At 42.4% G+C, this 27,327-nt stretch overlaps 1 protein-coding gene across 3 annotated transcripts in view; it reads right to left on the bottom strand.

Moving 5' to 3' along the window:
• Positions 1–1,656: 1,656 nt before the first annotated feature.
• The window catches only part of ZNF521 (zinc finger protein 521), a 276,460-nt gene continuing 250,789 nt past the window's right edge, over positions 1,657–27,327 (bottom strand). For all 3 annotated transcript variants that reach the window (XM_057700348.1, XM_057700345.1, XM_057700346.1), the window contains one exon: positions 1,657–2,463. In XM_057700348.1, coding sequence (XP_057556331.1) covers positions 2,434–2,463 — 30 coding nt within the window. In that variant the 3' untranslated portion in view covers positions 1,657–2,433. The remainder of the gene's footprint in view (positions 2,464–27,327) is intronic.

Here is a 27,327-nt window from a genome sequence, read left to right as displayed (position 1 = left end):
AACTTGGGCTCCATCCCTGGATAATACCGTCACCTGCTTTCCTCGTAATGAATGAAAAGCAGCTTCCTTTTAGTAAAATAGAACCCACTCAATAACCTGAGGTTTTAAAGCTTTAAAAAAAAAATCATCATTAAGTTTGGCTATTTCATTTTAAATGCAAAATCCTTGAATAGAGCAGAGATCTTAATTTTTTTAAATATAGCTGAGTATTTTAATTATGAATGTACTTGCATATTCTCAGCATACTTCATTATTTATGTAGCTGGTGAAAAAGCTTTTTAATTAAATAGCATGCTGGCAATCCATTGTGAAATGTATAGATGTAGGTTTTCCTAGCATTAAAAAACTAAACACATGCGATACATTCTGACAAGCACACATACATTAATCACCAGGAGGTACTTGTTTCTGAACAATCCTAAAATTTGATCAAACTTTCTCTTATTGGTAACAAAAGATGTAGTAGATTTTGCCAGCACTCTGCATGGTTATTCACACTCAATGCCCTCAACTAATTTGGAAATAGGGTGAAACAGTGGTTCTCAAAGTGTGGCTCCAACCTCAGGAACATGAGCCCCAGCTGCGAACATCCTAGAACTGCAAACTTTTGAGCTCCACCCCAGGTCTACTGACTCAGCAATTCTGGGTGTCAGATCCGGTGCCCTGTGACGTAACAAGCCTTCCAGGTGATCCTGACGCAGGCTAGGGTTTGAGCACCATGCGGTGAGGCTTACACCTTGCGGGGCTGGTATCTGGGTTTCATTCACGGCTCCCCTGGTGACAGGTGGTCACAATAAAGTGAATCAGTCCATGCATTAGTTTCTCCATCAAAAAAAGTGCCATGAAGATTCTCGCTTGTTTAGAGAGCTGCTTGAGGTCCTCAGAGTTTCAAAGAGGGTGAAAGAGTCACAGAGGATGAAGCAGGATGTGGATCAACATTCCCCATTAATATCAGGTCTGTTCTTACTGATTTTGACTAAACATGTATATCGGGCTCAATGTACACGTGGCTATTCTCTTCTTTCCCCTTAAAGCCTCTGAAATTGAGCCTCACTCACCATTTTGTGGCAAGCCGTGGTGTCACCAACCTTCCAGAGACACCCGTGCCTGCGTGAAGGCCGACGACCAAGCCGCGTCACCTCCCTGGGCTGGGGGGCCAAGGCCCAGAGGTGGGTGATGTGGAGAAGACCACATTGCGAGTCTGTGCTCTGTGCCAGCGCGAGGCTCACAGGCTCCCTGCTCTGTGCTTTGTCTTCTGAATGAACAAAGCTGCTTCTTAAGTACACATAAGCCAAACTGCCTCTCAAATTGCAGCCATCTACTTTGAGTTCAGATTTGCACAGCATGACATGAATTGGGCTGCAAATTATGCAGAAAACAGCCATCACATCCATCTGTGATGTCAAAATCCTCCAGTACAATGTGACCTGGTAGGATCTGCAAGAGGAAGAAGTACATCGGGTCTGATTCCTTCCCTGTGCGATGCGATGAATCTCCTCCCAGCTGCTTTTGGCCCAGTGTGGAAAGGTTAAATATGATTGAGGTTATGCCTGGGATATTCTCAAGAGCAGAACTCATTTCCAAGGGTGCATGCAGGCAATTAGAATTTTTTTAATGGCAGAGTAACTAGAAAAAGAAAACACAAATACACTCATACCTAATGGTAAACTGAATTTATTTCCTCTTGGAAAACAATTCCAGTAATCTCCAGGTTCAGACTGCAGAGTAAACATTAATAACAGTAACATACAGATTAGTTCAACTGATTCAAGAATTTGGCTGTGTGAAATCATTAAGGAAAACCTTGAACACTCAAAGCTTCAAATGTATCCAGGAAAAAAAATTCTGACAGTCTACATAACAACTATTGCATATATAGTGATGCTACCTGTCACATTGCAAGGCTTACAAATATATATATGGGCCTTATCCAGCTGTGGGGTTCTGTGAGAATATCTCTTCATGGTTTGCAAGAATCTTCAGCAATAAAAAATAGTCTTGGGTTTAACCGTTGATATACCAAAAGAGAAATTTTAGGCTTAAGTGTTAAGAAAAGGAAGTCCAAACATAGTCTCATGTGTAACAGAGTTGTTTTAATCTGCCTTCCTTGAAAATACTTTCTCTTAAGCCATTTTGCTCACATTTTTTTTTTTTTAAATCTTGCCTGAATAGGGCCCAAGTCCACTTGTCTTTATAAGACCATTTTAGTATCAGACGACATAATACATGTGAGACACTTTATATACAGGGGGTCTATCCGGTGCTCAAAAGTTCAAACACATGAACATCCAACAGTTTTGATAATACAAGTTTTATGGTACAATACAATGTTTCTGAATAATATACATTAACAATGAAAGTTTCGTGCAAAGAGTAAAACATGTTCCCTTTTTGTGCCACAAAAGTCATTCTCCTTGAGAGACCGTGCTTGCACTAACTGCTGTGTTGGGTCATCGTATGATTCTGTAATGAAAAAGAAAGAGGGGGGAAAAAAAACTTAAGTGATTGTATTTTCATCAAACCAAGTATCCATAGATGCTGATTGATTTATAATGACCTAAATACTATGTTTCTGCACCCAGATGAATTGGTGCTCAGGGGGGCAGCTCCTCCCCACCCTCAGTGAGAGCCAGGGGTCTTCCCTTTCTCTGCCTCTGCTTTGCTTCCCAGGAGACACCCCTCCCCACCACCTTCTCTTCTTATCAGAATACACCCGGCTTTTCAAACACCAGCGCAGCACTATTTTAACCGTTATATTCATCTGCACAGTGTTTCCATTGATTACAAACGCTTTTGTTCTACTCACTCTTAGAAGGCGCATGTCTTAACAGCAGAGGCTCTATCTGTCCCTGAATATAGACTTTACGGGCAAGAGCGGCCTGGTGGACAACTGACAGAGGGGGCAGGATGCGTCTCCAGCTCCTCTCCTGGGGATGGGCTCAGGGCTGGGTCCCAACCTGGCACAGGAGGAGATCACAGCAGGCTGCAACCACCCCCTCCCTGGCGGGTGCAGCCTTTGCTTGTGTTTTGGTGGCCTCCTCTCCATCCACACAGCATGTCCCCTTTCTGAGCCATTTTGTTTCCAAACTGTGAGCGGGCAACTGGGATTCTTGGGCAACTTATAACTACAAGCCAAGCCTTGGGGGTGAACACTGGACGGGTGGGCTCCAGACCTGGGCCTGTGGTCACAGACCCACAGGACATTCATTCAGAGCAAACCCTTGGAAATGGCCTGATTTCCACCTTCCCTCCGATGCACCTCCCGAGCTGTGTTCTCCCACCTCTTCCAGTCGACCCCATTCCCCATCCCTTCTGATCAGAACCTTGCGGTCTCTCCCAAAATACGACCAATTCCATGCTCCTCCCATCTAAAACTGCTTTCTCCCCTCTCTGATTTCCCTGTGTAGTTTACACTGCTTATAGGGTATGCATCTGAGGTCTTGTTTTCTGGTTATTTGCAGTTCCTGCTCTCTCCCTGTGTCTGTGATTCTGGTCTTCACTCACTGATTCATTCCTTCACAAGTATCTCTTGAACACTTGCATCACCGCCAGGCCCAGCCCCCAGCATCACAGTGCTGGGCAAAGACGACCTGGCCAAACAAATGACTGACTAGCTAGACAAGGGCCACTGCAGGGAGAAGCACGGTCCCTGCCTTCACATCTTCAAAGTGCAGGCATGTGAGCACATAATGGTAAAGCAACCTGGCCAGAATTATATTAGAAACGACCACAGGAATATCATGCACGCCTAACCCTGCCTGGCCTTTGGGGAAGGCTTTGCAGTGGTTGTAACTTGTGACATTTTAGTTGAGACCGGAAACATGAAGAAGCATTTGGGACACAGGGCGGGCACTCCAGGCCAAAGACCCACGTGGGTAAAGGCAGGAAGCAAGAACATGCAAGGTATGTTGGTGGACCTGCAACTTGTTCAGATTGGTTGGAATCTTCTTAAGTGTACAGAACCAAGCATGCTCATGAGAAATGAAGGTGGGGAGAAGCTTGGGGCCAGACTACAAAGAACCTTCTTTACCTGGCTAAAGAGTTCAGACTTTGCCTTGTAGGTAAAGCGGAGCTATGGAAATTTTTCAACAGAGGGCTCTGTCTTAGAGATCTTTGTTATCTTTTCATCCCTCACAAAACCAGCAAAATGCCTGCCCAGTAAGTAGAGGATGAAGGGCCAGAGGCTTGGCTGCTTAGGGCTGCCCAATCGGGGCTACGAGCACCAGTGAAGAAGACATGAGTCTTGTGAAGAGGACCAAGTCTTCCATTCCCTATTTTAAACTAAGCCCACATTATAATACGATTGAAAACAAATAATGAGGATGTTATTTCACTCACCCTTATTTAACACATACCATTTTTATTAATCCAGTAAAAGATGAGCTGGGTTTTTAATTTTTCTTTAGTAGTGCTAGGCTAAAAGTACATACAGGAGCAGACCAGTTTTATGCCAACTCTTTTTTTCTTTGTATTGATTCTAAATAAATAGTTCTGCAAATTATTTTTCACACATAGGTAGACATAAAGGGTAATCAAAACTCTGATGAGATTATGAAACATTGCTGTCCCCTTAAATATCAACTAATTATAATCAAAGAGGTTATAAACAGTAAAAAAGTTCAATTACTCAACATACACTGTCTAAACTTTCTCATACATTGTGCTGTCTCAAAGAGTCAAGCCTGATCTTTCAGAAAGGTGTTTTTTTTTTTAATTTAAAAAATTAAAAAAATAAATACAAGAAGCTATGACGTTATCTAAATGGTAGAACATCAACAGGAGGATATGTGATTACTTTTTATCATAACAGTTTAATAACATTATTTAAAAATATTTAAGTCCTTACTATACACATTCCACATTCAACTGAATTTAAGAGGTTAATAAAGGAAGCTAGAGTGCAGTCTCGCCAATGTTCTTCTGTGTGCCTATATGAAGATTCTGCAAAACAAAAACCTAACACAAACTGGCCATCATAGTTGGCCACAGTTGTTTCTTGGATGCTTTCATCCTAAACCAAAGGCACATAAGTCTCTTCAGAGATGCAAAGAAATGAGCAAATACATATGAATCACTTACAGCAACAGATTGAAGTTGCTACTATAAAGGATTTATGCTTTGCATATTAAGGGAGAAGACCATAAATCATTTGAGAGAAGGACAAGGGTATGGCTTGCGAAATTCAAGCTTCAACAAAAATAAAGAGCTGTCATGTCAACAACATCTAAATGGGAAATCTGGCATGAAAGATGGTCAAGGCAGAAAGTTCTCTTGGTGTGTAGATACCTGCATGCCATTGAGATCACTTACTGTCGTTCTTTTTCTTTTTTCCTCCAGATCAGCTGAGGGTGAGGACGGGGCCCCCGCCCCCACCCCCGCCCCCGCCCGCCCCCAGTCATGGTGTTCACCGTGGTCTTGATTCTCAAGGTGGGAAATGGGCATATTTGCATTGAAAACAAAACAAGCAAACAAAAAAACTTCAGGTGATTCTGATCCAGTCCTCAAGGACTTGTCCTCACCACCTTTGAGGATCCCTGGGATGTGTCTGTTCCCCTCCCCTATGCGGTACTTTGAGTCACTGAAAATACAAATGGCCTGATTTCATTTTCTGGAGGAAGGAATGAATGTCTGAGTTGTACAGATTATTGGGTTGGCTGTTAGGGGTTGGAGAGAAAGATGAGGCGCGTTCGTCTCCAGACTTCACGGAAGATCCGAGGATAAGAGAAACAGGAAGGTGCTTCATGGGAGCTTTCTGCCTATTTGGTGTGTTTTTAAAATCACAGACAACATATTTCAGAGAGGGAGATAACAAGCGAGTGGGAAAGATGAAAAGTAGACCAGAGAAGCTCTAAGCCCAAGGAGAGGGCAGGTGCCAGCCCTGGCCACGCCAGCCACACCACAGAGCCCGTCCTGAACCCCTGCAGCACAAACAGCAGAGAAAAGGCTGCCAGGCCACCCTCAAGCCACCTTCTCCTGAAAGAGTTTTCTGCTCTTTAGGTCTGGAGGAAACCACTACACTAGAACAAAGCAGTGGGTAATCTCACCAATTTTACACAGCAATTCACAGTCCCCAAAGTACTTTAATGCAATGACAAGCTATGAGAAAAAATATCTGTTCCAATGAAGGGAGAGTGTTTTACATAATCGAGGAGAACATGAGTGCAACATCGATGCGGGTGGGGGGCTGATGACAGAAAAGGAAGTAGGAAGAGAAGAAAACTTCTGTAATCCCACAGAGAGCCATATTCTACTCTGCAAAAAGCTATCTCTTGGAGACCCCATGTCTAAGTAACTGAAAATTGCAAACCATTAATCCCAGTTATGAACAGTTGTTTTACATGAGGGGGGTTTGTGTTAAAAAAAAATCAAATTCACAACACACCTTATAGCTTAAAAGAAGATCCATCTAGGTATGATACCTTAATAGCCAGGTTTAAAAAAACAAAAACAAAAACACAAAACACTCTCTTTACTGTAAAGGGCCCCATTTGGAAGGAGTTTGTTCTATCTTTTTTTCTCTAAAATGTGAAATTAAACTTAGAAAGCTAAAAAACAGATGAGGACCTTAAAAATTCCCTTCTAGCACTATGAATTTCTTTTAAAATATGAGATGCCTTTCATTTTACAAGACTGGAATTCTCATTTTGGGCTTGGCATGCTAACACATGATTAATTCAGCCGCCTCCTTTCTGAGAGCTGACCACATTTACTGGTCAAACGGTTTAATCCTGTTTAAAATGCAATCCAAGCAAAATATTTTTAAATAAAAATAAAAACCCACGAGCCCCTGTAACTGTTCCCCTTGACCAAACTATCCCATTTTCCTGTGATCTTGATGTGAATTTGAATATTTGCGCCTATAACAGTGATGAAGTTAAGCTCTGGAGGAAAGCCAGGGGGAATCTACCTTCCCAGAGTGGAAAAACTAAGTCCCCAGCCCCAGAAGTAGTGCCCACAGACTGCCTGTCCAATATTTTGACAGAGATCACGTCTCATCGTCTATGCTTTGTAGCCCTCTGTTGGCATGGGCAAAATGGTACGTAGCAATAGTAATAAAAATAAAAACTGTGTCTGAATGGAAGCTCTGTGAGATTTGTTGATTCAAAGATGTTAATCATTTTTACCATGACTCGTCTATTTATAGCCTTTTGTCTCAAGTTCTGACAAGCTTTTAAAACTAAGAAAAAGAGCCAGCATGTTATTTTAAAAAGAAATGAAAAAAAGAAAAAAACAAGCTTTCCACTAATTCACCATGCCATTAGAATCCTGAATTTAAACTGCAGTTGTATTCAATTTCAATGAGATGTTTTCCAACCAGATGAAATAGTAGGCAATTGTGGCTTTGCAACAATGCAAGGCGGGAAAGAAATAAAAGAAATAGAAAGATTAAATGTGGCTGTTTCTCTCAACAGATGGTGACAGCACTGTGGCAGCATGTTGCTTTTTCTTTAGTTGAAGAACGCAAACATCCGTAATCAATCATCACTGATTAACTAATTATATTACCCTTCCTTTTATCACGAGGGTTGGACCTTTATCTGTAAACACTATAGAGAGTCTGTATGCTCTTATTTTTCCAGAAGCATAACCCAGTACACACACAGTCGTGCAGTTACAGGCTGCAAACAGAATTCTACATTATTGTCCACCTTTAAGCACTACTGCTTTTTTTTTTTTTGTTTTTTATTTTTTTTAAACAAAAGCAATTGGTTTCCAACAGGCTGGATAATAAGTCTTTTGACCTGCATTCTTCTTTGACCCATTAAGGTCATCCCTGTGCTCGGGCATATAGCTGACTTAGGAAATGCCTGTGAGTCCTACATTTCATCTCCTGCCCACTCAGAATAAAGCTTTCTTTAAATGTGTCTGCACGGGTCCCTGAAGGCCAAAGAGGCATCCCTGTAGTGGGCAGTGGAGGGACAGAAGCTTCTGCCTTTATTAATGAATGCAGACCATTATGAGTCTGGCTGGCTCCTTCTCTGTTCCCAGAAGCATATACTGTACGTGACTTAAAATGCTAGAATATTGACACAAAGCGAGCCGGGCACCCCTAAGGAAAATTACTCCTTGGATATAATGTAGGCTCGCAACAGCTATTAGAGTACAAAATAAAACCCTCCGGGATCAAACTGACATATACCGCATTCTACCTAGTCCTCAAACATTAGAAGAATTTCTTTGTGAAGGCACTCTCAAGGACAGCATTAAACTGACTTTTGTAGCAATCTGCAACAGCTTTTTGGCTTAGAGCTTTTAGTACTAAATCTCTCGTTTGAATCAATATAAGTACTATATCTTCTACATTAATCAATACATGTTCTATTAAATTATACTTTCTAATCAAGATTTTTACATTTCCACCCTGTCTCTTTTTTTCATTCCCAACTTCATTTGCTAGTAAAACAGTTTTAAAAGTGTATCTAGCTAAGGGAGAGAGGATGCTGGGTGTCCTCCCCCATAGATTAGAGGAAAAAATACAGTAGCAAAGCGTAGCCTTTACACATCTTGATAAGGTTAACGGGATGTGAAGGCAATAAATTAACATTTCCAAAGTCCACCCAATTACAAAAGTACTCATAGTTTTAAATTAATTAAAAAAGAATTGCTTCAGCTCTGGAAGTACTATTAGAATGTTCTAAAAATCACCCAAATCATCCAAAATACCAATTAGACCACATTTTACCACCCCAACGTTTCTGCTGTCTACAAATTATATACTTCCTGGCTGGAGAAATTTGGGGTAATTGTGTTGTCATGGCCTCTACCTGGTAAACATCAGGAACATATAAGTGCATATGTGCAATTTGGTGAGATATATTTTAATGAAAATTCTTCATTAAACAAATGTCTAATATTTCCCAAAGTGCTCTGACTGTCTAAAAAACATATTCATATAATGGATTTTCATGACCGGGGCGGGGGAGGGGGGGCGGGTTGACTCACAATGTTGACTTTGGCAGAATTTACTAAAAGGAGGTTCTACTCTTTTATTTTGATCCAGAGCAGTGGAATTGCCCAAACTGTCTGTCATGATATGCTTTTGCCCCTCTCTTTAATGCCATGAATGTTGCATCTGTGATCATGTTTGCACTGACAGAATTTCCCTTTTTATTTTTTCATATGGTAATGTCATCACCATGAACTGAGAGAGACACTGATGCATTTTCTTTTGACATTTAACAGTTCACATGGGCTTGGCCTGACATCTCAAAGCATTTTCTGGATGACACTAAGCTATATTAAAGCAAAAGGTGAAATGGCATCATCAGAAGTGATCAGAAAAATACACGATATTAAAGACAGAAAAGGACTATTAGGTTACTTAGTCTGTCCTCTTGCTGGACAAAAATTGTTTTATGAAGTTTACACTCCAGGCTAGTTTTAAATGATTTTGGCAATGAAGCTTCCATCACACCTCCCATAGGAAACGATTTCACATTCTAATAAAACTCACTGAAGGACATTTTTTTTATTGTTGTTGTTGTTCTTTGGACATTCATGCTAAATAAGCCTAGAAAAGGTCGAGCTGAGATAACTCTGAAGAATGTGGACATTGGCATGTTTATGAGTTTATGTTCAGAAGCCTTGACTATATATCTGTAGTATAAAGTTCTTCTGTCTCATCCAAAGAAACCAAAAAGACAAGCCAGTAAGCTATTTCTTAGTCATTATACAAAATATGCCATTCAACTGCTTTGTTCTAGAGAGAGATGCCTACAAATTAAATAGATTCTAGAAGGTCGGAGGGACCGGGTTTCCCAATCTCAGCAGTACTGGAGTGTTGGGGGGGACGAGGCTTTGTTCTAGGGGAATGTCCTGTGCATGGAAGGATGTTAGCAGCATCCCTGGCCTCTAGCAACAACATGCCAGTGGCACCTTCCCAGTCGTGACAGCCAGAAACCTCTAGACCTTGCCATATCCCCTGGGGGAAAAATCATCTCCAAGTGAGGACCACTACTTACAGCATTTTGAAAACACATTGAGCTTATGGGGCCATGCTTGAGTGTGCAGCTTAGTGTTCAGTCTCAGCGGTATCGCCCCCATCAAATTGAAAAGAAAAATAGGACAGCGAAAAGGACACATATATGCTGCATGGCATTTAAAAATATAGTCAACGGTGAGAATGAGCATTTGTTGAAAAATCAAGGAGAGAATTCTTCGAGATATATAATAACTGGCATTGCTTATAAGAATAATCAAGTCTCTCCAAAAATGTCCACTCACTCAGCAATTTACTAAGACTTTCCACGTGCCATCAATGAACAAAGGTGGTACACTTTAGTGGCAACTAATCGATGCTGCTTTAGGAATATTTACAGTCTAAGTATAAAGGGACCCAAATATGAAACTCTGGAAATTAATATTTAGGGTATGGAAACAAGTACCTACTCTGAAAGAACTGCAGAGCCACCATCCCTCATTTGCTGGTCTAGATTCAATACAGAAGTCAACTACACCTGTAAGTAATGCCTCAGAGTAAAAAAGAAATGGTTAAACGGCTGCAGAGCTGGGAAGCTTCTAGCAGCATCTGTTCCAACATCTCATTTTATAGATGAGGAAATTAAGTCCCAGAGAATTTAAGCCAACTTTCAAGGTCTTATAGCCACTCCAGTGGCTGAGCTGGCTTCCAGGAAGAAGCAATTGTTGAGCGGTGCAGGTTGCTATGTTCTAATCCCTGGTCTGGGCTGGCTGTAGAGATGACAGATGCTTACTGTCAGGGCACTCACCAGGGACAGGAGGACAGGGTGCCGTGGGCCACAGAGAAAGGGCACCTCACCTCCTGGGCTTAGTTCTCGGAGGAGTCACACTTGCCCGGTGCTGGAGTGATGAAAAGGGGGAGGTTAGAAGAGAGTGACGGGCTCCAAGGGGACAGAGCAAGCAGAAGCCAGGCTGAGAGCCGTGGAGGGCGGAGACTGGTGCCTGTGGGGCCGGAGATCCACCGGCTGGGCAGGGAGGCGGGGGTCACTTCAGACAGAGCCTATTTTCACCACAGGTGCTCTTTTTTACAAAAGCTGGGAAAGCCAATGGTGGCAAACAGTATCTCGAGAATACCTACCTAAAGTAGCCTAGCCTTAGTCTAACGTGAGTCTTCAGAAGCCTGAAGCAAAGACTAATTTTTCAAAGAATGCCACGTCCAAATTTCTAATGTAGAACGATTTCTAGTATTTTGACAATTAAACATTTCAGAGAAATAAAACAAGCCACTCTGGACCACCAGCTTCAAAAGGACAAATACTGCTGATGGGTTATATGTGGCAATGTTAACTTGGTAACAATTTCATTTCTCATTACGAAATTAAAACTGGTCGTAAAGGGGATTCCCTGGCGGTCCAGTGGTTAGGACGCCACTTTCACTGCCGAGCGTGCAGGTTTGATCCCTGGCTGGGGAACTAAGATCCTGCAAGCTGCACAGTGTGGCCAAAAATTAAAATATGATAAAGTAATTAAATTCATTTACTACCAGTTTTTAATGGTAGTAAAATTTGAGTCGCTAGCTGACCCCTATCTGTGTTGCATACAGGATGGGCTTGAAATTCCCGTTTTGGAACTGATGGCAGTATGCACTATCGGCTACATTAAGGAAAAAAAAAAAAAGGTGCCAAATTAGAAGAATAGGCTAAAAAGAGCAAAATGGCCACTGGGAAATACATGAAAAGCACAAAGTTTATTTTTAAAAGAGAACAATGAGTTGAGCTGTTTACATGCATGGAGCCAACAGAAAATTTAAATCAAACTGGAGACAGCCAGCATAAATGAAAGAGTCTGGAGCTTAAAGCTTCTGCTCAGATCCTAGAATGGCGGGATCCCAGCGTATTGTGGGACAGAAGGCTTTGATAGGCAATACCGTCTAATAAGATATTCAGGGATTAAGTCAGTGCTTCACAGACAGATGTGTCCATGTGCCAGTTGTTGCTAAGCTTTAATTTTTCCCCCTGTAATGTTTAATTTATCACACTGGCGCTTTCTAAACTAGAACATCTGTAAACAACGTTAAGAATGACCTCCTTCCAGTTTTACATCCGTGAACAGTGCCCCTTCTTCGTGCTCTAATTTTAGATACCTTAAAGATAAATAAATCTGTGGAAAGAAGGAAAAAGAAGGCTTGGCTGACACTGACATGTGCTCATCTTGGGCGAATACAAATTTCCTCTCTGCCTGGCTCTAGGTGCACACAACGGACGCGTGATGTTCAAGCCATATTCAAGCCCGCCACCCCACCCCCCAGTCAAACGCAATTAAACAAACTTCTGCTAAATATTGAACAGCCTCGTGTACTAATTAGCGGCAAATAATGGGAGATTAAATTGATAACTGCTCAGAAATGTCCTCTTGCAAACATTACACATTTCTTTCTCCTTCCTCATCTCACAGATTTTGAATCCCTGAAGGTTTTTTGTAAAGGATTTAGTTGGTGAGATTATCCATCTTCACATTACTTGGTCCAAGATCTTGCAGTCAAGCTGGGTTGTTTGACCGTCAGCGGCAAGATTCCACCCGCATTACTTATGTCACTTCTGTGTTTGAAATCCATTGAAAGTTATGTACCTGAAAGCTGTTGGAACAGGGCATTGATTTAAAAACTGACGGGCAGGCTTAGGATTTAAACTCTGGTCCACCAGACTCAAAAGGTCATCTGATTAGAATGGGAGAAGCACAAGGCATAGTAATTTATATTCAAAAGGTAACCTTTGGAGGGAGGAGAAGGGAGCAAGAACTCTTCCTCCTTTTCCACCTGATATGGACGAGGATTCCCTTCAACCAATTCCCAATAATTATGAAAAATAGTTTATTGAACTTGGGCAAAAAGCAAAAGAAATGCCACTTCCCTGTAGTGTATTATTTCTTTTATTAAAAACACTGCCACACTCTGTAGGAGGTAAACTCACAGTAAGAGTAAGTCAACATGTTATAAATCATGAGGAATAACAGAAAACAATCTTTCCCCATCATAAGCAACCAAATGCCTGTCTACTAGGGCATTTGCTTTAGTAGATATGCATACAAAGAATAGAACTGTGAAAGGACAATGCATTGATTTCCAAAATTTCCATAATTAAACTGTAGAAGGATGAGTGTGTGTGCGTGCACGTGTGCAAGTGTGCACACCCGTGCCTACAGTGGATGTTGGCATGAGCATGTGCTGTGGAGCCGGGAGAGAGTTACACGCCTGCATGGGTTCTACAGGTAAAATCCCTGGCGTTTGCCTTTGATCTTTGGGTCTCCCAGGGCTCTTATTCCTGCGTGGAGAATGCAATTAAAAGGAGCCCCAAGTAGGCCTTGTTTTAAATTCTAAGAAAGTCCTTACGGGGGATATGTGCATAAAAACAGATGATTGAGCTTGGTGTACGCCCCCCAAAATAATAAATAAATAAATAAAATAAAAAAAAAATAAAGTAAAATAAATAAATAAATAAATAAAATAAAACGCAAATGTTTCACAAGCCCAATTCTCTTTGGGTGTCTCTCACTTTAAATTAAATTAAAAAAAAAAATCCTGGTTTGGAGAGAGGAGAAATAATTCTGCATTCAAGTTTGGTGCTTTTTTTTTTTTTTTTTCTTGCCTGCTCTCTTTCCTTTCCCTTCTCCTTGCATGTTTTTGTGTCCTGTAGAGAGTTTCAAATCCCCTTTCTTTAACAATGTCCTGCCTCCACGTCCCCTGAAACCACCCCTGTTTATTAGCCAGTGCACACAGGCACGAAGAGAGGAAGTCAGGAATGCCAAGTGCATCCCTTCCCCTACATGGAACCTGTTGGGTCTCAAGATATACTTGGATTCCCTCTTGCCTCCCATCTCTTCTGGTCCCAGAATCTTTCAGGTCTTAAAATGGCAGCGTTGTGGGCTTCCTAGGTGGCGCAGTGGTTGGGAGTCTGCCTGCCAATGCGGAGGACATGAGTTCGATCCCTGCTCCAGGAAGATCCCATGTGCCGCGGAGCAACTAAGCCTGTGTGCGAAAAATAAAATAAAATCTGAAAATGGCAGCGCTGCCCCCCACTCTCTGGCCAGGAAGAGCCTCTGTCTGCTTCATAAACCCACACATTAAGCTCCCGTTCTCTTCCCATTTCCTGGATATCTTTTCTGACACTGCTTCTCAGTCTCTGTGGAACAGTTTCCTCACCCCTCATGGTGCACTGAGCTTCTAGAAAGACAGCCCTTTAATTCCCCCACACAAAGATGTGTGGTAGCTATGGTGAGAGTAATCTATAACCCTCACATCCTTATATAATTTGCTACTCCAAGTTAATTTTAATTCATTACAATAAAGCAATATAATTAAAAAAATAACTCCTTAAAGTGAAGTATTTAACATGATCCTGGAAAGGAAGACAGCTTCCAATAACAGAGGGCCAGGCAGCAGGCACGGTGCACGCTCGCTCCTGCAAATTCAAAGGTGAGCTGTAAACAAGCCTGTGCACCAACGCCGCTGCGCAGAACGGACCAAGCGGCAGGAGGCCTCATTCTAATCAGTCCTCAAAGGAACCTGCCACACAGAAGTGGCACTTATTCTAATTTAAAGCCCTCATGCTTGCTTCAGTGTTGCAAAATTTATAAAAGAATAACTTCATTAAACCGCCTGGCACTTCAAACACAGATGCAAACCAGCCACAACACAGAAGGAGCTGGACAAGGGGAAGAGAAATATTCCCAGAGTTGTTAACTCAGATATTCAAATCCAGCCTGCATTTGGGTGCTTCTCTTTCTGAGGATTGGTCTGCCCTGGAACTCTCCTCCACCAAGGACTTCTGCGCCATGGTCCTTTACTGCTATCCCGAGGGCCAGTTGCTCCTGTAAGTCTGCTTAATAACACTTAAAATCATCCAAAGCGGTTTGGCAAGGCACGCCCCTTGCAGAAATACATCTGGCAGTACCTAAATGAATGCTATTCAGTGCTCCTTTCCTGGTCTGCAGAAAAGATTGATTCTGAACACGCCACGATTATAGTTCCCATTTACTTGGGTATATATTTCAGACTCACCTAAGTTGTTGAAAAACTAACGCAAAAACATTTTCTCCCCCTTACCCTCAGTCCTCCAGAAAGCCAGCAATAATAAGGGTTAAGTGGAAACATTCTGCTGCATTCAGGCACAGCAATGGAGAACAGTTACTGTCACATCCTAAAACACACACTTTTAAGGAAAATTCTTTTTCTCCGCTGAATCAAAGAAATGCTACAGTAAAATAACTTCAGGCTACATTCCTAAGCTACAATGCAGTTTGTGTCAGAACACGCATCATTTCATGCTGAACTGTCAGCATCTTTCTCCAAATCATTTTTTTTTGGATGCAATGAAAAGACAAAACGAGAAGCGTGAATAAAAACTCCAAGCCTCTGAGAAAGTATGCGTCACACACAAATTGGCCTACGCATTGTGAGCCTGGGGTCCCAATAATGAAGAACTCCTTTCTTGTTCAGTGTTTCTCATCACCCAGGTCCAAACGTGTGCTGAGATTTTGCTTCAGAGAGAAGAGAGTTAGCAATCAAAAAGCTTGCAAATGGTAATCCATGGATGGATAAGAGGTAATGACCTTAGGGTGAAATCTCTTAAGGTGGATCTCTCCAAAGGCGAATACCAGAAGTCTGTTTATCCCAGCTGTCCTTCACAACTGAGGAGGGGTGTTCTTGCTTTTGGTCAGAAGAGAGACCTATGATAGGATATTCATGCCATGCTGACTGGAGGACAGATTGACGCAGTAGATGTCCACATTAAAGTTATCACCACAAAAAGGCAGCGTGATGCGTTTTGTATTATTCCTATTCATAGGATAAACAAATACTGAAATTAACTCTCCATCATCTTTATAAATTTGCTTTACAGTGCTGAAGGCTCTTTTACATTCACATCATGCAATATGTTGGAGAAAGTAAGTTTGTATTATTTTTCCTCTCCATGAATAAAACAGGGCTAATCAGATGGAATGAATGAGCTAATTCAATTACAGGCAGCCTTTATTCTACAGTCAAATATGGATTATTGATCTTGTGGAGTTGGCAATGCAAGATGCAAATTCAGGGAGCAAAACCTGCAGACTTGAGTTTGGCTGTTTCTATTCATGCTGAAGTCTGCTAGAACGGTTCTCACTTTGGAAAAAAGAAAAAAAACCACCCAAAGAAAACAACACTAACTAATTAAACCCAGGGCTTCACAAGGGAACAGATGAAAGGTTGAGTCAGAGGGCTGACCTGGGAGCCTGAGCAGGCCCCGGAGTGGGGGTGTCATCCCTGTCACACTCCGACAATGGAGGGAGGAGGAGCGGGCCGGATCTTTGGGCCTGTCTGTGCAGTAGTAAAGTGAAAACGTATTTGGGAGACTGAAATGTGCTTCACAGGCATCTTGCTGCAAATCCAATCAAGCCGTGCAGGAAGAATGAACGCACCGTGGTGGCTCTGCACTTGGGGGGCGGCCTTGTTTGAAATACAGCGCTGGACTGTCCTAGCAAAATCCTGTTGTCCTTCATCTCTGAAAAAAAACATGCAGTAGCCAACCCTGGTTAGAAGGAAGGCCTCTCTGAATATGAGGTCACATGGGAGGAAAGCCTATGGTAGCAAACGCTAAAGGGAAAAAAGGTGAGCTCTGAGAGTCAATGTCTATTGACACATCTCTGTTCTGCCTTCCCACTTCCCCTTATAAATCTGCCCCGAGACTCCAAGCCCTGCTGGTTGCTATTTGTACTCCTCTGCAGAGTGCAGACCAGACTGTCTCCTGGATCCCTTGTAAACTTCTCCCAGCTCCTCCTCCCAGAGCCAACACTCTTTCTTTTGACCGGGTTCATATCCTCGCTACCTCTTTATGGGCCACAGCCGAGTGCCCCCCACACGGCAACACAGACTAAAATATGCTCCTTTCTCCTCTATTTTTTAAAAAAAGCCCAGAAATGGGCTCTCTGTTTTGGTAGGCATCCCTCCAAAGCACAGGTAAGTGTACATGTGGCCTGTTCTCCAGAAAGCTTCCAATGAAAGGGAGGAAGGAGGGATGCCTAACGACACTGCACAAAGTTGCAGACTGTTCGGCTACAGTCCAGAAAATGAATCCAATTTTTCATTCTGTCATTATAAATATTTCATTGCAAATGGTACTGATTTTCTGCAACTGTGGTTAAGCAAAGGGCCTCTGTGTGAATATTTAAGGAAAAAAAAAAAAAAAGGAGGAAGACAACAAGGAAGAAGGGAGGGGGAAATGAAAGGTTAGCAACCAATTAATTTCTTACTTTAAATGTAAAAGATTCTGGGAGAAATTCAACAGTGATGTAGTGTGTGACTCAAAGAAGAAGCGAAAAAACATTTACTCTGCTCTTCTTCTGACAGTTTCTCATAAAATATCTGCAGTCCATCTATCTTTTAGTACTCCAGGCTCCTCTGGAGAGCAGAAAATGGTGGTTTAAAGCTCTCTTCAGTGCCAGTCTGCGGGAGATTGCTTTCCACAGGACCCCCGCTGATGGAGGCCTAGGGGAAGAGGCCCAGGAGTTATTCAATCAGCCGGAGACTCTGGGGCGGCTGGGGGTCCTTTGAGGGCTGATTAGAAAGCTGCCCTCCTGTTGCCTGCCTCGGAACAGAACGAAATGAGCAGCCTCTTGCTGAGCAGATTCTGCAAGAAGGAATTTCACCTGTCATGGAGTTTGTCAGAATTTCAGGATTTATCTTGGTGCAAAATTAATAAAATACCAACCAGGGTTTCAGGCTGACTACTCAGCTGTGTCATCTCAAAGTGATCTCTCACCCAAGAAAACCTGGACAGTGAGCACAGCCATGCCTGCCCTACTTCTCCTTCGGCGGGTGAGAGAGAGGATGGGACGCATACCAGGCGGACGTCGGGAGCAGGTTCTGAACCCGTTACACACAAGGCGGAATTACAGGGTGGGTGCTGCTGTCTCAGTGGGTGACCTCTCACCTCACCGCTGCTGGAGCTCTGAAGGCTCTTTGGAATAAGCCCGAGTCTGAAGTAGAAAAAGGCCATTTCTGCAGTTTATAACACAGTAGGTCCCCGATGGCATCACGTCTGTTAAATTCATACACGGGCGTCCCAGGCCTGGATTTGATTTATCTTATTAAAGGAGGACTAACAATGGACTCTGTTAAGAGCACAGATTGTGAAACATTACACATGAATCTTGGGTCAGCCGTGCTCAAGGAGGTACGGTGTCATCTTTTGTTTGAACCCACACTGTCCTCTTGCCCCATCACGCTCTGGGCTCCCAGCAAAGTGGGGAGTGGACTGCAACAGGGAGGGAAGGGGGGAGGTAGAGGGCACAGAGGGGCTGGGACAGGATGGGAACAAACCACTGCCCGGTCAAGCTGCAGCACGTTTGGGAGTTTGGCCACCTCTGCTCATGCTGCTTCAGGAGGCGGCTCGCACCACACAAATGACCACAGCTATTTTAGGTGGGGTTCTGTAAAGCCCAGGGCTTGATCATTTGGGTAGCTGAGGCTCTGAGGCAATCAGCTCTGATTCTCGGAGCAGGCAGCATCACATCATAGAGGCGCCAGTGTGGCGCTGGTCAAGCCCCTGGACAAAGCGGGCAAACATTTCTCACATTCAACTCTGGACCTGGACTCTGGTTCAGAACAGGATTAACCTCAATTGTAACGTCCACCTTGTGTTGCATCCCTGGCCTCTCACCATGGACCACAGGTGCCTCATCCTAGTCGGTGATTGGAAGGGCATCCTCGGCTCCCAGAGTCTGCCACTGGTTTAAGGCCATTGCTGCTTCCCTGTCCATTTTCTAATCGACGTTTTCTAAATGAGACAGTTAACAACACTGTAATGCATTCCTTCCAGCTCTTCCCCTAGTTAAAGGACAAGCCTGTTTTGGAGAGCCACCTTTACAAAGCAGTAGTAGCCCGACAATATTAATACCAAGAGATCTCAGGAAAGAGTAACAGAGAGAGAGAGAGAGGGAGAGGGAGCTTGCAAGTGAAGGCACAGATGGTGGGCGGGGATGCAGGGTGCTCACAGCAGGCTTCAGTGGAGATGCATTAACTCCACAGAGGGATGAGGGCTTCCCACCAGTACTGTCATGAATTATAACTGAGTATGGGGGTGAGGTCTTAGTGCCTGGCTCACGGCAAATAGACTTTTCTATTTTCCTGCACAATCACCTTTCACCCTTATAAACTCCAAGCACAGCAAAGCACACTGCTGATATTTAATGGTATCACAGTAGCCTTTTATGTGTCTAGAAGGCACACAAACTTAGCAGATGTGCCCAGTGGTGTAAGTCAGATAATTATAAAATTAAGTTTTGGCAATGTGAAAAAGGAAAGCTTTTACAGGCGATTCGGGTTTCCAGCAAGAGATGGTCTTCTGCCAGCTGAGGGGCCACAACAAAGCAAGAGGAGTCCACGAAAGAAAGATGCCAGCTTCTCAGACACGCTGGGTACAAGGGAAAAGCCTCCCGTTTGCAAACTTTGCCCTCCTTTAAGGGGAACGCGGTTCCTGCCCAGTGAGTTCCCCCACTCACTCCCTCGCTCCCTCAATGAAGTTATCAGTGAAGGAGGCCTGTTATTTTAGGCAGTTTAAAATTTCACCACTTTTAAAGGACTCGTTTACCCTGCCTTTCACTCCCGTTTAAAGCCTCGGAGTTGCTGTTCTAAATGACAGCACCACGAGCACCGCTTTTAAGCACTATTCATCTCACCCGCCACATCGCAGGCTTTCACAGAACACCGCTCTCTCCCCAATGAGGGGAACTCACTCCTTCATAGCTGCGGGGCAGAGCCTGTTACGAGCTGTAGATTCGCTGCAAATATAACAATAAAGGATACAAATGTGAATTCCTCTTAAAACACACGCTCGGCTGTGAAGCCGCCTGGCCTTAGCAAACTCAATCAAGAACAGCCTATCAATCTTTCTCCAAATGCGCAGCAACAGCTCATTTCATGCGGCCAGCCGAGGGATTGCCACATCGACAGATCAGAAGATGCTGGAGTGAATTCTTTGCTCATTTCGGGGGACTGAGCGCTGACGCCCATGACCACCGCCTCTCTAACGCTTATTGCCACAGCAGTTGGATATGGACGTGGTGTTTTCCAAGAGTCCGATCAAAGTTTGTAAACACAGAGAGTCTATTCTTGGTACTGTGTCTCTGCTAAGGTGAAGAAACTGATCCATGTGTGGAGCAAACATCTAAAACAGGAACACATGAGGGACTTCAATGTGCCTCCCTGGATTGCAGCATGTCCTGGAGATGTGGAGGCCCAGCTCTCTCCCAAGGATTTGACTGCAGAGGTGCTGCGACACAGCGCTGTCTTCGTAGTACGACCGTGCCCGCAGCTTCTCGCCCCTGACGGAGGCAGATCTTCCGGTGCCGTGGCAGCAGGCTGTCTTGGTGACAGGAGACGGCAGGGCCAGCAGAGCCCAGCCAGAGCTGACTGTGGCAGAGGCGATGAACACTGCCGGGGGTGGGGGAGGGGCCGCAGTGCTGGCCGCAGTGCTCCTCAGTACACCCTAGCTGGATGCTCCATAAAGTCGCGCTGATGGCGGTTCAGAGATGGCCATCTGTCGTCAACTCCGGGCCAGACACAGAAATAATGTAATGGCAGACCGCGAACAACAGGGCTGCTGGAGGAAGGGATGAGTCCTAGAACGGGGAAATGGTGCTCCATCTCTTAATAGCGAAAACCAGCCATCGCTATGAACATCAAGAAATTAATGGATGGAGAATTTTTAAAAACTGAGCTAGGGTGCTGTAGAAACGATTCAGATGTAAATAAAGGGGCTTTTACTTATTGCAAATACCTCTGTTGCCCTTCCTTTGGACCTATTAACCACTTGATTCTTGAAAATGTGACTAGCAGGACACATGGTGAAGCAGTGAGGGCCACATTTAGAAAAAGTGAGCCCAGGTTGTGCCTCCAAGCATGCACACACAGATTAGGCATTTATTGGTACAAAACGGGTAATTGAAAACGCATTTACTTATTTAGTCCAAATGAGTTCATTGTGACAATCATGCTTATCTGTCTTTCTGTATGCTTGCTTAATTTCCAGGTGTAGTTTTATTAAAAAGAAAAATAAGGCTACCGCATCTTTAGATGCATTATGAATGCTATAAAATTTTAAACTCCCTTCTTTGCTCAAGAAAAACCCTAGCTTTGTGCTACTCTTTAGATGATGGGAAGAGAGGATGCAGGGAGGGAGGAAGGGGGTGAGAGAGAAAGAGAAAGGCTAACAGTCAAACTGAGGCGAGCCGTGCCCTATTTCTTTGTCCTATATGATTAATTTTCTGCCTTCAATGGTAAGGCCAATCAATCCTGATTGAATTATCCAATATTAACAGCTGAAAGTGATCAAAAGTAATGGTGAAAACACAGCGCCAATCAATAAATCAATGCAAATGATTCGGTTCCTGGAGATCCGATCAAATAAAAGAGATAGATCAATTTAACCACTGAGCAAATTAAGTGGAAGCTGCTGTAGCACCAATTTACTTCAAAAACCCCGAAGGCCCACAAAGCAGAGAAATGAGGCGGTGTAGAAGCGAACCAGTTCCAGAACCACATGTTCACTTGACACAATTTACATTCCTGCAGACCTCTGAGTCTATGCGACGTGTTTAGGGACTGCGATTTCGGACCCAAGAACAGGAGACACACAGAGCTCCGATGGATCCAAGGAAGCGGAGAGCTAAGGTAAGAGACACAGACCACCCAGGAAGAGGCAGGAAGTACGGCCCCCCCCCAACACTGACTGTCCTCCCAAATGATCAATTTGCAATCGGCTATGGCCGGCCCAGAGATAGGGATGGGCAAATCGTTCCAACCCGAGGGTCCCAAAGCAGAGACAAGGCAGGACAGGGATTTGAGTCTTACAGTTGGAGTGGGGATAATGAAAGAAATGTCAAGCTCTGTTAGAAATAAAAACAAAACAATTGAAAAACACAGAAAACTTGTGAGTAGAAGATGAGTCTGAAGGGCAAACTGTTTTAAGGGCACTTCTTAGAGATGTGGTGGAGCAGTAATGCACACTTGTCCACGCCTCCTGTTTGCAAAGGAGAATTTCAGCCTGACTCAGAGAAAAATATGAACACAAACTCAGCTAAAACAAACCCTTCCCCGCACCACACCCCAATCCTACCTTGTCTTACACGGAGGGGCAAGATAAACTTTTCGTTTTGGCCACACATCATTGATGTGGGAGGGGCGGGAGGAAGGGTCAGGTTGTTTGGAAATACGTTTCTGAAAGCAAATTTAAATGTTCAGTTTCACAGTTATGTGCTAAAAAGACAAACCAACAATAAAAAGAAGTGCAGTCCCTTGAAAAAGACGAATGTTTACAAATAAGAATTTTTACCTGGAAACCAATGAACATGAAACTATGTCAAAGCATGATTAATCAGGATATTATTCCAGTGAACTAGAACAGAGAACTAAGAAAACTTCTGGTATCTCTGGGATAGAGACTTTATTTCCCAGTAATGATGGATCTTGATTTTGTTTCCTGAGGTCAGCCTTAGGGAGAGCGAGAGGGTCCGGGAGCTAAAAGCTCAGCCAGTGCCCCTCCTGTTCCACCCTCTGCACTAAGGGCTCAACATCAGCTAGTCCACTGCACTCTCACCAGGACCCTGGGAGTGGGGCAGGATGCTTTGTGGTCTCTTTCACACCCATTGTAGTGATGATAAAACGGAAGCTCAGAGTCCATCACTTGTAAGTGGTAGGGACCAGCATCAAACTCTGGTGATTGTTCTCTGTGCTTCATGCCCTTTCCCTTGTACTAAACTGCCCATGGAGAAACCTAAGCAAAATAAAACAAATGCAAAAAAAAAAAAAACCCCATAAGAACCATTTTTAAAATAACCATTAACTATTTGAGGTTTTATGGATGGCTCCCTCTCTCACATCCACAGATATTGGAAGCACATCCATCCTTCAAAACCAGCTTGAATGCCTCCCACGTGATGGCTTTCTTGATTCCCCCAGCTGGAGAATAAACATTTTCTCTTGGAATACTTAGAACAATTTATTACATACTACCTCATATGATAGTTAATCATATGCAAATCTTATCTTTTCTAATAGACTGTAAAGATTATATATTTCTAATTATTTTTGATATGTCGTAGAGAGCTTGGGGCCATGGTAAATTTTAAATGCTAAAACTATATTTTTATAAATATTTTAAATTAATAAATATATTTTCTTACCTAATAACTGTACAGGGATGATAGCAGCCTATAGTATGGTATCTGTGGTTTGGCAATTAACAAGGACTTTTTCTTTTTCTTTTTAAAGGCTCACTGTTTTAAAAAATACAGTCAACCTCTTATTTTTATTTTTGACCTCGCCACTGGGCTTGCGAGATCTTAGTTCCCCGACCAGGGATTGAACCTGTGCCCCTGCAGTGGAAGTGCAGAGTCTTAAGCACTGGACCACCAGGGAATTCCCAACAAGGATTTTTAAATGACTCAGCATGTATTACTTAATCCTTTGAGGCACAAACTTGTATAACAATCATGAAAAGGCGAGTTGAGGTAAGGCGTCAAGTTAGCAAATGACCCAGTCAGCCACGTGGCAGCTACATTTCAATGCTGTATTGTTGTCCTATATGTTCCATCCAATATGCAGTAATTCATTTTTCTTTCAGAAATAAGACCATAAAACTTCAGCCATAGTGAAGCCATGGTGTGAAAAATATGCATCAAAATCAGGTTGATTTGGTGGGAAAGTGATTTGAGAAGAGAATCAAACAGCTGTAGAGACAATTACGTACTTAAACTTTAGTGACAGCTGAAAGTCTTGGCATATCCCTCAGAACATCAAATCACTACTGTATTTTGTATGTGGAAAATATTGCATCCATGAATTAATGAAGAGAAGGCCAAGTATCAAAATAATCTTTGACTCAAAAGGAACTTAATACCAGAATCTCAGAGCCTCAAGTTCATCTAGGCCAATTCCCCCTCTTCCCACCACTGGAATTCCCTCTATGTCCATTAAATTCACAACATGATGCCTCAGAGAACTTTCTATGGGGACACATTGGAAGAGGAAGATTTGATCGCTGACACTGAATTGTAGTTTTTCTAGAGGCACCAATTAAACAGTAATTACTGTATTGAAAGAAAGTGGCCTATTCAACAGAATTTTTACAAACACACCACTTGCTCACACCTGTATAAACCACTTTGGATACAAATATGCATTGTAGGATATTATTCTTGGACCATACTATCTTTCTCTCAAAGCAGCTTCCTTAAGTTCTGCAGAAAAAGTTTTGAGGTCTATTAGGAAAACATGTGAAATATTCAACATATTCATTTGCTTTTAAAATAACAAAATGTTCGCTTAGTTCAAATAATGCACTCTTATTCCAAAGCACATCTTCCCAACCAGCAAGCTAGGTGGCCTTTGAAGTATATTAGAATTCCTTGCAAGAACGGGGGAAAACTCTACCAAAAGAAAAAGATGATATCCTGTCAGGAATTATACATTACACATCTCTGGATTGGCATTTAGAACTTCTGGTCAGAAAGGTTGAGATGTCTTGTGAAGACAACAGTCTTCACACTGGCAAGTCCTAGATGGAGTGTTGCATCGAAACAGAGGTTTCATCTTGCTTAGTTCTAAAAGCAACTGTGGTCTGTGATGTCACAGGATGATGCCTGAGTCCTTGATTCCTGAAGATGGACAGTGCATTCTGAGGAATTATCTGAATTCTGACTAGTATTGTAAGTGATGTTAATTAAAATAACACATTTCCGTGCGTACGTGTGTGTGTGTGTAATTTTATACCCAACAAAGCACTTCCATCCTCAAAAAGATGTTTTTGTGTTTTTAACTGGGTATAAACAGTGAAAGAAATGTGAATGACTTATTAGGGTCATGAAATCATTTCTTAAGCACCACTAAAAGATACACCACAGTGATGTGTCTGGGCAATTCTGAATGCCCATCTTAAACTTACCCTATTATTCGCACTCTAAGAGCCAAATAAACTATATGCTTTCAAATCTCCAATCTCCAGTTCTTGGGCATTTGGTTTATGAAATGTCTCCTGTGAAAAGTCCTTCTTTCTGAACTTTAGTGGCATAAAAAAGTCGATGAGTGTAAGTGATATGCCATGGGTCAGTTTTAGAATCTGCATTCATCTTTTCATACCAAGGCATGAACTATAGCAGGCTGGTAAAGGGGCTTCAATTTTCTCCTCTGTTACGATTTTGGTTACCAATCCTATTTTCTATTGTCACCTTAATTTCCCTTGATGTCCCCCCTTACTCTAGAAATTAACAAAATTGTAGTTTTTTGTATACGTACCCTGACCACTCTATGCAGGAAATAAATCAATATTTAAAAGTCTTGTTAATTGCATCCTCTAAGCATAGGTGTAAAGTGCTGTGGGTCATGAAGGCACGTGCACAGGACTGTGAGCCCCGCGGCTTAAACCATAAAAATCAGAGAGGTCTCAAAACTAGAAACAGTAAAGTTAACTGATCCATTTTTCTTACTGTATTGAAACTGAAAGCAACTGTCATTGCTGGGGATTTTAGAAAACAGACCGACAGATATTTCAGCGACTGTGGACATCAGCTGTGATGATTATCACATATTAACTATACATACTGTTCTTATCAAGGGAATGATGTACATTTTGAGCCTGAGTATTCACATCAAGGCCAAATATGTATAATTCTGAGTTGTGGGACTGGAAAAATAAGGCTACAGCTTTGGATTATGAAAGAAGTCTTATTTTGGCCCACAAATTTGAATGAATGAGTCAGAAATATTTTGAGAGATGTTTGACCTCCTCAGGTCTTAAAGACTCAGAAAGAGTTGTGTGTGTTCTGCACTATGTCTTCTATACCGGCGGTTCTCAAAGTGTGACTGGGGGACCTCCGGGGGTCTCCTAGATCCTTTCCAGGAGTCTGTTAGGTCAAGACTATTTTCATAATAACATTAAGACACTGTTTGCCCTTTACATTCTCATTATCTTATGAGTGTACAGTGGCGTTTTCTAGGGGCTACTTGACATGTGAAGATATAATTTCTCCGACAGCTAGTAGAATTGCGTATTTATGTATTCTTGTGTTTAAAATATTTCTCAATTTTGACTTCTTATATGGAAAATATCAATAGATAATGATCCACAAAAATCAAAGCCCTTTGAGGTCTTCAATAATTTTTAAGTGACAAGGCATCCTGAGATCAAAGAGGCGGAGAACTCCTGGTCTATACGTTAATAGAAAGAGTGAATACTGTACGTTCCGTGAAACCCTAAAATACACCATAAAAGAAACCTGGAGACCTGTAGGATGTGTTTAATTGCTTAGTTTTGTCTACTTCCCAGTGGGCTACAGGCCACCACTGCTGGAGTGTGGGATTCTTTTAATATAAGACACTGAAGTGAACCCCAGGTCAGTAGCATTTGAACCTACTAATACAGTACAAAAGTGGATTTGTTGCAAACTTTTTTCCAAGAACATTAGATAGAACCCAGTCTCTACAGAATCTCTACAACTTCGATTTTAAGCTATTATGAACTCTGCTTCACAGTTTACATAGTAATTAACAGCATCATTTAGGTGTACTGAGCGTATCCTTTACGACCTTAAAAACCCAAAGGACTTATCCTTCCATACCTATTGCAATGAGAATACTATATTTTCCAATAAAAATTTCGGTTATTTTAAAGAAGCATACATTTAAATAATAGTTAGCTGGGTCTGTCTTCTATGTTCAATTCACAAATGGATGTAACAGAGTAGAATTCTCTTCTGAAGTGATGAAAAGTAACACAGCAACTTTAACTGTGGTGCACTGACACATTATAACAAATGGCACTACCCATTCTTTCATATATTTTTTATCTGATGTCCTTATTTGCTGTTTGTTTACTGGTATGATGAAAACTGGGATGATAAACTGTAAAGTCCTTATTTTGATACAAAATTCACATAAATATGGCTTCCCCAGAGCCCAGAGGTCCAAAGCTGCCCCAGGGTCCACACTGTGGGATGGGAGATGAAGGAGTGGGTGGGGCTTTGGGTCCCTTAGTCCTGCCTCAGCCACATCAATCACATCAGATCCTCTTCCGGCTGTTTAGGGAATTCAATACCAAAGGGAAAAAAAATCACCCCCTGCCCTATTTTAGTCTAAATAACTTTCCTGTTAATAATACTTCTCACAATAATGAAACAACTTTGAATTCTAATCCATTCTCCTCCAAGGGCACCAAAGAGTTTTAACAAAAGCATGTTACTCTTATATCAATCCATCCAAAAAATAAGGATACATATTAGACCCATCTTTCAGATGAAGTAAGAGGGAAAAATAGACTTATTTTCCTTTTACAATAGGTGACACTTCTGGGTTAGGATCCAGGTCTCTGACTGACACCA

This window comes from Hippopotamus amphibius, chromosome 11 (assembly GCF_030028045.1).
Source record: "Hippopotamus amphibius kiboko isolate mHipAmp2 chromosome 11, mHipAmp2.hap2, whole genome shotgun sequence".
Lineage (NCBI taxonomy): Eukaryota > Metazoa > Chordata > Mammalia > Artiodactyla > Hippopotamidae > Hippopotamus > Hippopotamus amphibius.
Note: the sequence above shows the minus strand (reverse complement) of the source record. Positions and strands in the feature narration are given on the sequence as shown.